Genomic DNA, 13,032 nt, shown 5'->3' on the forward strand with positions numbered 1-13,032 from the left:
AATAGATGTATACAGTCAGGGCATGTGGGTAGCCCAATTAGACTGAAGCAAAATGCTTCACAGAGGGAAACAATGATAGATAAAAAAGGAGAGAGAGATGACAGAAACCAGAGTCAGTCGCCATTTCTCTCTCCAACCAACTCAAATCTTAAAGCTAACAAATGCATTACTGAGTTTCCTGTGGAAACAAAGTGTAACAAAGGCCAGGGACTGTGATGTGGTCCTCCAAGTAGAAAGTGCTTGAGCTTTGAATCAGATACACATGGGTTCTAATATCAGGGCTGGCACTTACTAGCTGTGTAAACGAGCCAGATTGTTAACCGTTCTAAATCTCATTTGCCTTATCTATAAAATGGGGATGGGATGGCCTTTTAAAATAGGGTTGCTGTATTAAACAGGTAATATAAATGCTACTCATGATGGAAACACAATAAATCTTAGTTCTTTAAACTGTACCACGGTTGCACCATCATGTGCTATCTATCCTCTGTCCCTTTCTTTTCTTTCTCTCTTGTTTGTATTTGCCACCTATGTTTTTCTCCATCTCTTCTTCACCAGGCTGTTTTGCCTCCTTACCTATACCTAGTGTGTTAAGTGTTTACTAAGATTAATCTCATTCAAAAGCATTTTACTGTAAGTCAGGCATTATGCTAATACACATGTTAGCACAGCTCCCTCTACTGGCCCTGGAAGTACTTCAAGCTCATTTTCACATATGAGCCATGTCCCTTCCAGGTAAATCAGTTTGCAAAGTATATCAGCTTGAAGTTAAACAAGGCCACATTCTGAGCCAAACTGTGCTCACATTTTCTGTAGTTCCAAAACAGTATGTGGGCATAGCATAGAGAAGAACCAGGAAACCTGGGATAGGTATCACTGGAACTACAGGAAGCATCAGTGAACAACAGTAGAGGAACAAAAGTCAAAGGATAGCCAGGCGAATCCTTTGACCCATTAATCATATCCGTCAATTTCGCCTAAGGAAATAATTATGGATATGCACAAAGATTTAACTACAAAATATTCCTTCCAGACTTGTCTATAATACTACAAAGTAAAACAAACCTTAACATCTAACAACAGATTAATTCAATTATGGTTTAATCATGTAAGCTATTAATAAAGCATGTCACAGAGGAATATTTATTAACAAGGAAAGATGCCCAGGCTGTATTATTAACTGAGAAAAGCAGGTTGCAAGGCAAAATATATGAATGAACCTGTGTTTGCAAGTATATATGAATAGAGAAAAGACTGGAAGCCAAGCGAGATGTTAATGATTGACTCTGAAGGTGAGATTATGAATTTTTACTTTGTATTTTGTGTTTCTAGCTTTGTTTCCATGTACCACTTTTATAACAAGAAGAAATACCACACACACACACACACACACACATACACACACACACACACACTAGTGTTCTGTGAGTGGAGACAGATGATAGCTAGAAAGCTAGCAAGGTGGATGGATGATGATAGATAGATAGATAGATAGATAGATAGATAGATAGATAGATAGATCGATCGATCTCCACATCCGGGAGGCACATCAAGCCAGATGTTTAGGAACACAGTGTTTAATGAGCCTTATGGGGTATCATTAGTAACAGGTTAATGAAAACAGGCAAAGGTCCTGCAACTTGTGTCCGAGCCTGTTCTTTTTGCCATCAGGTCGACGCCCACGGTAACATTCTCCTCAGCACCCTGGAAATCCGGAATGAGACGAGTGGCTCGGAAGTGCTCACGAGCGTGAGCGACCCCAAGGCCACCATGTACTCCTATGACAGCGCCAGCATCCAGTACCGCAAGCCCCTGAGCAGCCGCGAGGCCTACGGGCGCGCCCTGGACCGGCACGGGGTACCCAGCAAGGGGCGCATCCGCAGGCGTGCCTCCCAGCTCAAAGTCAAGATCCCCGACTTGACTGATGTGAATTCCATAGACAAGTGGTCCCGAATGTTTTTCCCCATCACCTTTTCTCTTTTTAATGTCGTCTATTGGCTTTACTATGTACACTGAGGTCTGTTCTAATGGTTCCATTTAGACTACTTTCCTCTTCTATTGTTTTTTAACCTTACAGGTCCCCAACAGCGATACTGCTGTTTCTCGAGGTAAGAGATTCAGCCATCCGATTGGTTTTAGGTCTTGCATATCAGTTTTATTACTGCACCATGTTTACTTCAAAAAGACAAAACAAAAGAAAATTATTTTTTCCAGTCTACCGTGGTCCAGGTTATCAGCTCTTTAAGAGCTCTATTAATTGCCATGTTTACAAACAAACACAAAGAGAGAAGTTAGACAGGTAGATCTTTAGCAGTCTTTTCTAGTTTCCCTGGATTTCACTGATTTATTTTTTAGAGAAAATGAAAAGAGGACCTTGCTGTCCGCCTGCACTGCTTCCTGGTAAACTGTAACAATCTTATGCTGCCAAAAAAAAAAAAAAAAAAACATTAAAAAAACCACACAATTTCCAGGATCTCAGAAGAAAAAAACAAAGCCATTGACAAGTTACAGATTTCCAGGAAGAAGGCAAAAGAAAAAGGAGCTTAGACAGGGAAGGAAGACTCCCCTCTATCCTTAAGTTCTCCCATGTCCGTTGCAAAAGGGCTCCACAGCTCCACAGAAGAAGAGGGAAGGAAGGACAAGTGCTGGTCAAGGTTATGCAATCCCAACCTGCCATCTTCACTGCACCATTAAGCTGGATATTCTGAAATATGCTTCTTTCTCAGACTTTCTGGCAAATTTTAAATTAACATTAGAATCCAACCTGGTCGACCTGGTAGCCATTGAGAACATTTTTCTTTTTTTCTTGAGAATAAGGAGCTTGGAAGGCAATGACCATTTTTCTAACTGGCCATTTCAAACATGCAGCCCTGAATTCATCTCATCAGCCTGGAACCCCCTGATGCTGTGCCAGGAAGCCATGCCACCCCAGTTCCATAGTTCCTGCTCCAGAGAGTGTGGGAGGAAGGGGATGGTGAGCAATTTTTGCTTGAGAAAAATATTGCCCTTGCCATTAGGAAGGCAAGATTTATGTGCTGTGAAAAGGGTGCCTGGGCAGTTATCTGAACTGCCAAATCTTAAATCAAATAGTATATATTTCTTTGCCTTCTAGAGAGCAGTATCTAATGGTGACAGGCTGGTCACACAGGCCTCAACTGGCACTTGATGGCTCTGCTCTCTGAGCTCTGCATTCCAGACTGGAATGAATGCTTTGGAAAATGCACAAACACCCATGTTGGTGTCATTCCCCTTCAGGACCAGAATTCCATTTTAAAGAAAATCTTGAAAATAGCAGAACTACAGATAAAAACAAGAGCGATGACAAAAGCAGTGGAGCTTCCAACACATGAACCAGTCCCTAAAGAATAGACCCTGTCTACACTCATTAATCACTGTCATTGCTCCTCTGCTTTATCTCTGCTTGTGGATTACTCTTGGTCATGGTTCTCATAGAAGGGGCATCCTTCAGTAGCCCAACACAATTCTAAACATGTCCAACCAGCTACAGTTGAGATTCTTCCCATGTTATATCACTGAAACCTTGTCATTTTATTTTTCAACCTCAGTATCTAAGAATTCTGTATGTTCATTTGCAAGACTGAATGAAACTGTAAGCTAACCAAACACTGATGCAGGAGGTTTGGGACCTGACCCGTGAATGTGAAATAAGGGTTGAGGTAATAATAGGGACGATTGCCTGGCTTAATGATCTAGCTTTTTCCCTAAGACTGTGATGGGGTCCATGTTTACAATAGCATCAGCTTCTGGAAATTACAGTCTTCACTGGACAGATGATGCTGAATTTTTACTGATGAGCTGAAGCGGAGAAAGTTACAAGATATTCTCTTAGAAAGCAAGAGGAAAAGGGAACCTTAAAATAAATGAATAGTTAAGGCTGAAGATAATATATATACAAAAACTCTGCTTTAACTGCAAAAAATGATCTCAATGGTTTCATGATAGGGACCACATTTTTATTTAGATTTTTAGTTGTATTATCACACTTTCCTGGTCAAGGAAATCCCCAGCCTTAGGGTATGAAGTCATCCATTTTGAAACTCTTCAGTCCCTTGGCAGGGTGAGATGCTTTGCCATCATAAAATGGCCAAATAGAGTGGCATGTGGCCATGTCAGTGATTGTAAGGTTAATATTCCGTAATGACCGCAAAGGAACCACTGTGCAGCCATTTATTTTAAACACAGGAAGGAAAATTGTTGGCTGATGCCTAATAAAAATGAATCATTCTGGGTGTCAAAGCTCTTTTAAAAGCTTTTAAGAATGAAATGCTAAATCAGAAAGGAAGTATCTGTAATCTATGTTCCTTAAAAAACAGTTTATTTTTATTTATCTATTTAGATTATTATTGTTGGGAAAGATTGAGAATATTTGTATTTTTATTATTATATTTTTATCTTGCCTTTAAAAAATCTAACGATTTTGATGCTGTAGTTTTAGATGTAAAGCATCTTCTGAGAAAAAAAGAGAACATTTTGAATTCATATCTTAACCTTTGTAAAATGTGAACTTATTAAGCCTGAATCTACCCATCAGGCACAAAATGGTGTCACCATATGCCCTCCTGGGCAGTAGAGGGGCCACAGCCAGCATTATAAAAATCCTGGTAAATAGCTGATTTTAGAGGCAGTGGCAGCCAGAAGAATGGAGAAGCTGCTATATTTACGGTTAAAGACCTCTGTCCCCACTTCTTTCTGGACACCTGTGGGCCAAATTCTTCCCTCCTTGGCCCCACTCCTAGCCAAGTCCTCACCTTTCAGGCTGAACAGTGAATAGAAAAAAAAAAAAAAAAAAAAAAAAAAAACTTCCTTCTCTGGCTGTCTCCCTTGTCTTGCCCAAAATCATGTACATAAAATATAAATGTTGTTGGACATTCTTAAGTGCCCTCAAAACTGGCCCCATTCTTGAAAGATTCAGATTATTACATGATAGAGGGATTATTATTCAATCATTATTGGGTTGTTTTCTTTTTGCCATGAAAATAGCCATAATCCCCTGCATTAGTTAAGTTGAGGAAGAGGCTGAAAGTTACACAGACTCACTCTCTGATGTCCAAGTCATGTCCAAGTAACCCCATGTCTACAGTTCAGAAACTGTGACATAAACTGTGTCATAGACTTCACCTGTGTAAGCCCAGTGGAAATTCCAGCTTTCACTGGACAGTGATGACTGCATACTCATTCCTTCCAATCATGTTCCTTGGCTTAAAATATTAGGGATGACATGTGCATTACACTTACCAGCTTTGTGAGGCAAAGATCCAGGTCAAGATATATTTTCGGCTTGAATTATCCAGGATTATTGCCTCTGTTTTCCACATCGCCAAATAGAAACAGCAGATTGGTTGGTAATTCTGCCAACTGAATGATATGTGTTTTCATACATGCCATCTTTATTGTACATTACAATCAACAAAGGGCCTTGAAAATGCAAAGAGAAAAAAATGTGATGCAGAGAATAAACTTTGGTTTAAGGGTCCAAGGATAGGCATTCCTTAAAAAGCATTATGTACAATACATAGAAATGTTGACTAAATTCCATCTTTCTAAAATCAATGACTATTTTATAAATATTAAGAAAGAATTCAATTATAATTTGCCAAGTTAAACAAAAAAAGATATATTTGTAATACTTCTAGAAGGAAATAATCTCCAAGATTTCTTATATGGACAATTTTGAATAGTATATTACCAAAGGGTGATGTGTCACCATTTTCTTTCCTAAACAAAGTAAATCATATATCCCAGGAGGGAGAAAAAAGGAATGTACAAGCATTTGTTCATGGTGGTTCAATCAGCATTACTGGAATGAGGGGGACAGAAAAACAAACAAATATATCTGTTTCCTGAAAGCAAGCAGTGAACATAAAGGTAAATTTGTTAATGGAATGTAGACTATTATGTAAACTTCCTTGTAAATTCTGTACATAGTTCATTGACCCTGTTGTGTGGTGGTCCTCAGCTTTGGGTGGATGTTCAAAAAATCTGAGCATTGTAAATAATGTAAGCTTATAAGGTATTTGCTTTTCTTCATTAAGTGAAATGACTAGTGATTTGGGCCCAAACCAGAATCTTTTTAGCTCTTGCTCTTTCTCTGCCATTTTGTGTGTGCAGTTGTGTAACTCTGCTGCAAGCCATAGCCAGGTGTCTGTGATCACTGCCTCATCCCCCTACCCCACTGAAAGGAACAGCAGCTGATGAGAAGGCTGCAAGCCTGTGGGGCTCAGGAACAGCGCACCAGCAGAAACGGAAACTGTAGCAAGCTGCTCCTTGAACTGCGTCATAAAGAGATTTGTCTTTATCAGTCATTCGTGGCTATTCATATATTCAGATACTGAATTATCCATGCCGTTGAGGGGGTCAGGAATGGAAGAGATATTCAAAATCCACAGGCAATCCAAAGCTTTATTTGCACCAATAGCTTTAGCTTCTAACTTGTTCTCTTCCAGTTTCCCGGAACTTCTATTAAGAATAGAAGTGAATGGATGGGTTTGATCAGGGTAAAGAGTCAAATGTCCAAATGATGGGAAGGAACAAAGGAAGGACAGTAAATGATTGGTAACACCAACAGGCTGATTCATTCCTGAAAGATCCAGAGGTAACCATGTCATTATTTTTTAAAGGCAAAGAGAAATATTGTTATACACTGGGACTTGAAACTAGTATTTTTGGCCAGACATGGTAATTCATGCCTGTATTTCCAGTACTTTGGAAGGCCAAGGTGGGAGAATCACTTGAGGCCAGGAGTTTGAGACCAGCCTGGACAACATAGCAAAGCCTGTCTCTATTAAAAAAAAAAAAAAAATAGCTGGGTGTGTTGGCATGCACCTGTAATCCTAGCTACTTGGGAGGCTGAGGTGGGAGGACCACTTGAGCCCAGGAGTTCAAGTGAGCTATGATTTGCCACTGCACTCTAGCCTGGGCAACAGAATGAGACTCTGTCTCTTTAAAAAAAAAAAAAAAAGAGAGAGAGAGAGAGAAAGAAAAAACACACACACACAAGTATTTGGGATATGTGTGATATGTGCTAATTAAGCTTAAAAGAGTCTGGTAATTAAATGTTCTCAAATACATTTCTCCCAAGTATTGGTATTCCTGAAAAAGTCTTCAGAATGGTGGAATATTATGCCACAAGATGTGTTTCCATGCAAACTGGCAGTCCCAGGGAGAGCAATGGTGTCTATAGAAATTCAGAATATCTAAACCAGCTTATTTCTTAGTAATGTTTTAGAATGGACAACATCTTTCTTGGAGGTAAGAACTTTGCAAGATAGGACTTTTTTATGCCAACATTTTAAGTGCCAGGAGAGTTCAGTAAGCCATGACTTTGAGATATATTGGTTCTAAAATTTGCCAACTAGGGTCCACCATCAATTGAGAAAGAAAAATGCTTCGTTTGAACTGATCAGGTCAGTCAATTACTAGTTCCAGAACACACTGTGCTTTTACCACACTTTCTTTTTTTAAGATAACTGAAATCAACTAAATAGAAAACATAATTTTTGGAGACTGCAATTTAAAAGCATTTGAAAGGAAATCATTTTTAATAGAGGAATTGCAAACCAGAGAATAATAAGCTCCTGGAAGGATAAGGGTAAAGAGTTTTGTGTTTGTTATTACTTCTCCTATAGCAAGAATTTCTTATACAAATTGAAACGGTCTAACAGTTGTTTGTTTGGGTGTTTTGTTTGGTTAGTTGGTTTTGTTTTGTTTTTTTCTAATTAAAAAGTTCTTGTTACATCAAGGGACTCATAACCATTCCCTATTGGCCCCTGGATACTTTGCATATCCTGAAACAACCAGCACTGATCAGAAAGCATTCAGCCCAGTCAGAATTCAAGGTGGGAAAAGTAGGTGTATTTCTGAACCATTTGGGAAGGAAAATCATTTTTCTGAACAACACTACCTGCATTTCTGTTTCTGCAGACAGTCAAAAAACAAACCAATAAAAATAAGTAAGTGAAAGAAAGGCCAAATAGCATTATTCATTTGCCTTAGGTTTTCAGGGTCACAGATTCATTAGCTTAATTACAACCTCATTTGGATGCCAAAGAATGAGTAAGAGCAATCAGTATTGCTACCTGGCTCTTGCTTCTTCTTCCTGGGTTTGTTTTGTTTTTCAGAGAAACAGGGAAGGGAGGACATTTTCTAATATAATTGTTTATAGGGACAAATTGTTAAAATATGATGTGTGTGCATTTTGCAAGTTTGACTTGCGTAAATTAGATTACCTCTCCTGTCTTCTTTCCTTCCCACACTGTATACCATCCTGCCTCATGTCAACCCAATGAAATTGATTCTATTATTTTTCCTCTTTCTTATTTCCAAACCTCATAGGCTGTCTTGCCTATGAACAGTTGAAAGTTTTGACTTCTTTGGACTCAATTGAATTCACTAAAACAATGAATTTTAATAACTTTTTTCCAAATTCTTATTCCCATTGCCTTTAAAAGTCCTTTGGAGGCAGGTTGTATAATCATAATAGCCTCCTCTGAACTGCCTTGAGTTGTTTTTCTTTTCTGCTTTTCTGTCACTTATGTAAAGAGCACATGTATTTACATAAACCTTCTCTGTCCCAGCCTATTTCAAAATAAAGTGGAAATAAAAATCTTTAGCTCAATCTTACAGAAATTTACATTATCTACCCCAGAGTTTGAAGATAAGGCCATCTCCTTACACTATAATTGTAATATAGTGAACTTAAAGTGTATCAATCCTTTATCAAACTTGTTTATTCATTAGCTTTTTCAGTCTCCAGTAGGCCCATTTTACAATTTATTATTATTCCTCCCAGAAGGGCTTATCATTCAAATAGCATACCACTAGTTACAGACTATCCTTGATCCATTTCATATTTTTTGTATATTACTCCCATTACAAATTTCTACTTCTATATAACACCCTACCCACTTCCCCTCAGCCTTGCAGACAGCCTGCAAACTGTCTAAATTTCTCCCATAAAAATATGTAGAACATCTGTTTCCTCTAGACAGCATTTACATAGATTTGGAAGAGAGTTCTCTAAACATATACCAAAGAGTATGCAGCCTAACCTCGAAAAGTTAACAATAAGTGAGCATCATGATGGAGAGAGGGAATTCACAGTGGATGGAAGACACCTTGGAATTATTAACATGATTGGGGACCTGGTCTTGGTGCTGTCTCTGCCACTGCCTAGGTGCATGACTTTGAACATGCCACCAGATGACCTCCAAGTTCTCTTCCAAAACTAAATTTCAAATGTAATTTTAGAGAAGTTCATTTGTATGGGAGGTTAGCAGAAAGATACAGGAGGACCATGGCCTCTGCTAACATAACCCAACTAATTTAGTAATAATTCTTGATAGCGTGTCTTTGAGAGTAAGCCATCTGGTATCAAGTGAATTGAATTCAATACCTATTCATGTTCCTTTAAAAATATATAGGACATACAGTTACATTTGCAAGCCAAGTGGAAAAATGTTACTATTTTTGTAATTTTCTATAACTACAATATTTCCCTTTAAGAGAGAGTCTCAGATAATACAAATCCTTTATTTTTAGATCCCTGGAAGATAAAGATGTCCTTAAACTATTCTCTGTAATTCAATTAAGGAACAGCCATGAAACACCCCATCATGGGTAGAAAAGCCAATCTCTAGGCAGCATCTAAGCCCAAATGTTGTTGCAGTGCCCTCCTCAGTCTTGGACCCCACACTGTCTTGTTTCCTGAAAGTAGAGTAGCAGATATTTTTGAGCTCTCAGGCAAGAAGCAGCTTTCCATCTATAATAGTTGGAAAGATCCAAGGTCTTTAGAACATCTGTTATCCACTCTCCTTGCTCAACTCCTTCCACCCCGGCTTACCTAGTTAACTACTTACCTAGTTAAATCCACTGGTGTTAGGCACAGCCAAGACAAAACTGACAGTTTATTAATTTGTGATTAGCATTCTAGCTATTCATGTTCTTCAAGCATTCATGAAGAATTCCGGTCTCTGAACATTGTCCTCAATACAACTTCTGTAAAATTTTTTTTCTTTGTTGAAAGATACCTTCCAACTCTAAACTTTCATGATTTTCCTGAGTATTTCCTGGCCATTCAAGCTTTTTCCACTCTACTAAGCTGTCTAGATTTTATCCATTTTTACCTTGATGATCCAGATTTTGGGCAGTTCAAAAATGAGTAGAGAGTAAGGGGGAAGAGAACTATTCCCACTCCTAACAGATAAATATCATGCTCAGTAGACACTCTGTGTCCAGTTTTGTTTTCTGCTTTTTCCATCTGTTCCACCCACTTGCTTACCCATACATAAAAGCCTTTCCTTAGTCTCTTGAGAAAATGTATAGAAGGAAAGTTTGCACAGCAGCGAAATAGCCTGAAATGTGCTCCAGTTCTTTTTGGTTAACATTATTGTTAAGACCATATGACCCAATTTGCCTCAGACAGTCTCAGCGTGTAATTATTAATAAAACTCCTTTTCACTCTCAAAATTGTCCATGTGAATAATAAATGATATGACCACCATAATTATGGGGTCTCAGCCACCAGAAGGGTGGGAAAATATTAATAAATTTAACATTAACACACTACAGAAAACATGTCTTGGCTCCCTACAAATCATTTAAGTCTGGCCCAGTCTTCTCTACCACTCATACTCACCTTATTTCTCCATGAGTTCCTTAATTAGCTGCAAGCAAGCTCATCCTCAGGTCTTCCTTATCCTTCCACTCCAACATCCACACATCATCCCAAAATGTTCTCACTGCTGTGCTTGAAGTTTTACATTTTATTTCCACTGATTAGATATTTTTCTTCCTAGCCCCATCTCAATCGTGGTTTATGAATCAGGCCAACATCCTCGAAAATGCTGTCCATGAGCACCCTGCCTCATTCTGTTCACTCTCCTGTTAACACTCCCTCAATTCTTGTGGTCACTTTATTCAATAATAATAGACAGTTTATTTGCACATTTCTAGTTTTGCAAAGAGATATTCTGCCTCCCTTTGTGAGGTCCTTAAAAGCAAACACCCCATTTTCTAATTCTTTTGTATTGTCCAAAGCAACTATTGTTCTGCCCATGGCAGGGTCTATAAATGCTGACTAGATCACCTACAATGGGAAAGGCAGCAAAAGAGAAACACTTTTTCATAACAGGCAATATTTCAGGATTATAGATAATACCTTGTGGGACAGATGACCTCCTCTCTCAAATTATTTTAGTCCCATACAGCCTCTATCTACAACCTCTCAAAGAATAAAAAATGCAGTCGAAGGTACAGTTGAACCCAGGTTTGTGTCTTGCAAAGTGGTCATTAAGATTTTTTTCTACTGGGATTTTCCAAGCAGACTGAATCCTGATAATAATACCACCAATCTAGATTCTACCAGTTCTAGAAGAATTGAATATTCCTTGCTAATTACCACTGCTTTTCCTTTATGGAAAAAGGAAAGTTTTCTTTTATAGTTTTTTCCCCCATTTATCATTGTTTGCCTTATTAATGGCCTTTTAAATCTAGGTTCTACAGGGTATTTATTCTTGAAGCTGGGGCTACACTGTATTATTGATGGAACATTCCCATGTGAATTCTAATACTCCCAGAAGGTACTGCACAACAAATCCTATTTCTGCCAAGATATAAATAGAAGATTTAGAACTATATAAGAGGGATGGACAGTTCTTGACATTCAGCACTGCTTCTCAAGAGTGCATAAAATATGATAGATGTACAAGGAAATGCATTTTCTGCCTCCACCCCCTTTTTTCAATTATTAACTTTCCAGTTGTCCTGTTAAATAATTTACTAATTTGCATAAAAGAAATATATAATTTGCAAGCCTTACCTCAGAGTGGCAACCAGCCATCCCAGTTTACTAGATAACGTATTTTTCTACCTGATACTCCTCAAATAAATTGAACTGCAGTGTATCTGCTTTTTCTTTTTTTAAGCTAATTAATTCATTGTTGATCTGTTTGTTAGATCTTTTTAAAATACTCACTGGATAAAGCTTGAAATTTTACAACAATGCCCCTGAGACAATTTTAGGGAAGTCCTCTGATTATTCTAACTTAACTTCAGTGTCATGGAAAACAGAATTATATATCCAAGTGTTCTTTCATATTCAGAACATCCAGTACTCTTCCAAGAAGGGAATGTTCATGATTATATACACGTATATTTATTGACTGTGTTGCTCAGCTTCTTATCTCAAGGAGAGTCAGTAACTCTTTTTCTTGATAAAAACTACCATGTGAGCCAAGCACGGTGGTTCACACCTGTAATCCCAGCACTTTGGGAGGCTGAGGTGGGCTGATTGCTTGAGCCCATGAGCTCAAGACCAGCCAGGACAATATGGTGAAGCCCCGTTTCTACTTAAAATACAAAAATTAGCCAGGCATGGTGGCGCGTGCCTGTTGTCCCAGCTACTCGGAAGGCTGAGGTGGGAGGATCACTTGAGCCCGGGTGGCTGAGGCTGCAGTGAGCTGAGATCGTGCCACTGTACTCCAGCCTGGGTGACAGAGTGAGACACTGCCTAAATAAAGGAAAAAAAAAAAAAAAACAACTACCACGTGGCATTATACAAAGCCAAGATTTCACAACATTTTTGAAAATTCCAAATGACTTACATGTTTACAAGGACCAAAAACTTTTTGATATTTTAAAATAAGCTTTATCCTTTTTAACCACCATGCAGCATGCTGTGCCATCATGATGGAAGCCTGATGGCTAATGTGAAATAATGTTGGCATGTCATTTAAAAGGTTAACAGACATGAAAATTGGGAAGTTTAATATTGTTTAATACAAATAAAATTGTTTTTGAAAGAAAGGCATCTGGGTTGAGCGTGGCTTGCTTGAAAACTTCTCCTGTCTATCATCTCTGAACATTATTTTGCTCCTCTTGACTTTACTCAAGGGGCCTAATCCTACAGTGATTCAGGAGGTTTGAGAAAGCAGGACTCATGAGACTAAAAATTAGGAAATTACTATCCTGCCAGCAATGGGACACCTCTTTGGCTACCACCTCACCTAAAACTTC

The 13,032-nt window shown here is 38.4% G+C and overlaps 1 protein-coding gene across 1 annotated transcript in view; it reads left to right on the plus strand.

Moving 5' to 3' along the window:
* Window positions 1-12,556, plus strand: part of GABRB1 (gamma-aminobutyric acid type A receptor subunit beta1) — a 394,151-nt gene extending 381,595 nt beyond the window's left edge. Inside the window, exon 9 of the mRNA XM_019025638.4 lies at window positions 1,672-12,556. Coding sequence (XP_018881183.1) covers window positions 1,672-2,016 — 345 coding nt within the window. The 3' untranslated portion in view covers window positions 2,017-12,556. The remainder of the gene's footprint in view (window positions 1-1,671) is intronic.
* Window positions 12,557-13,032: the final 476 nt, after the last annotated feature.

This window comes from Gorilla gorilla, chromosome 3 (genome assembly GCF_029281585.2).
Source record: "Gorilla gorilla gorilla isolate KB3781 chromosome 3, NHGRI_mGorGor1-v2.1_pri, whole genome shotgun sequence".
Lineage (NCBI taxonomy): Eukaryota > Metazoa > Chordata > Mammalia > Primates > Hominidae > Gorilla > Gorilla gorilla.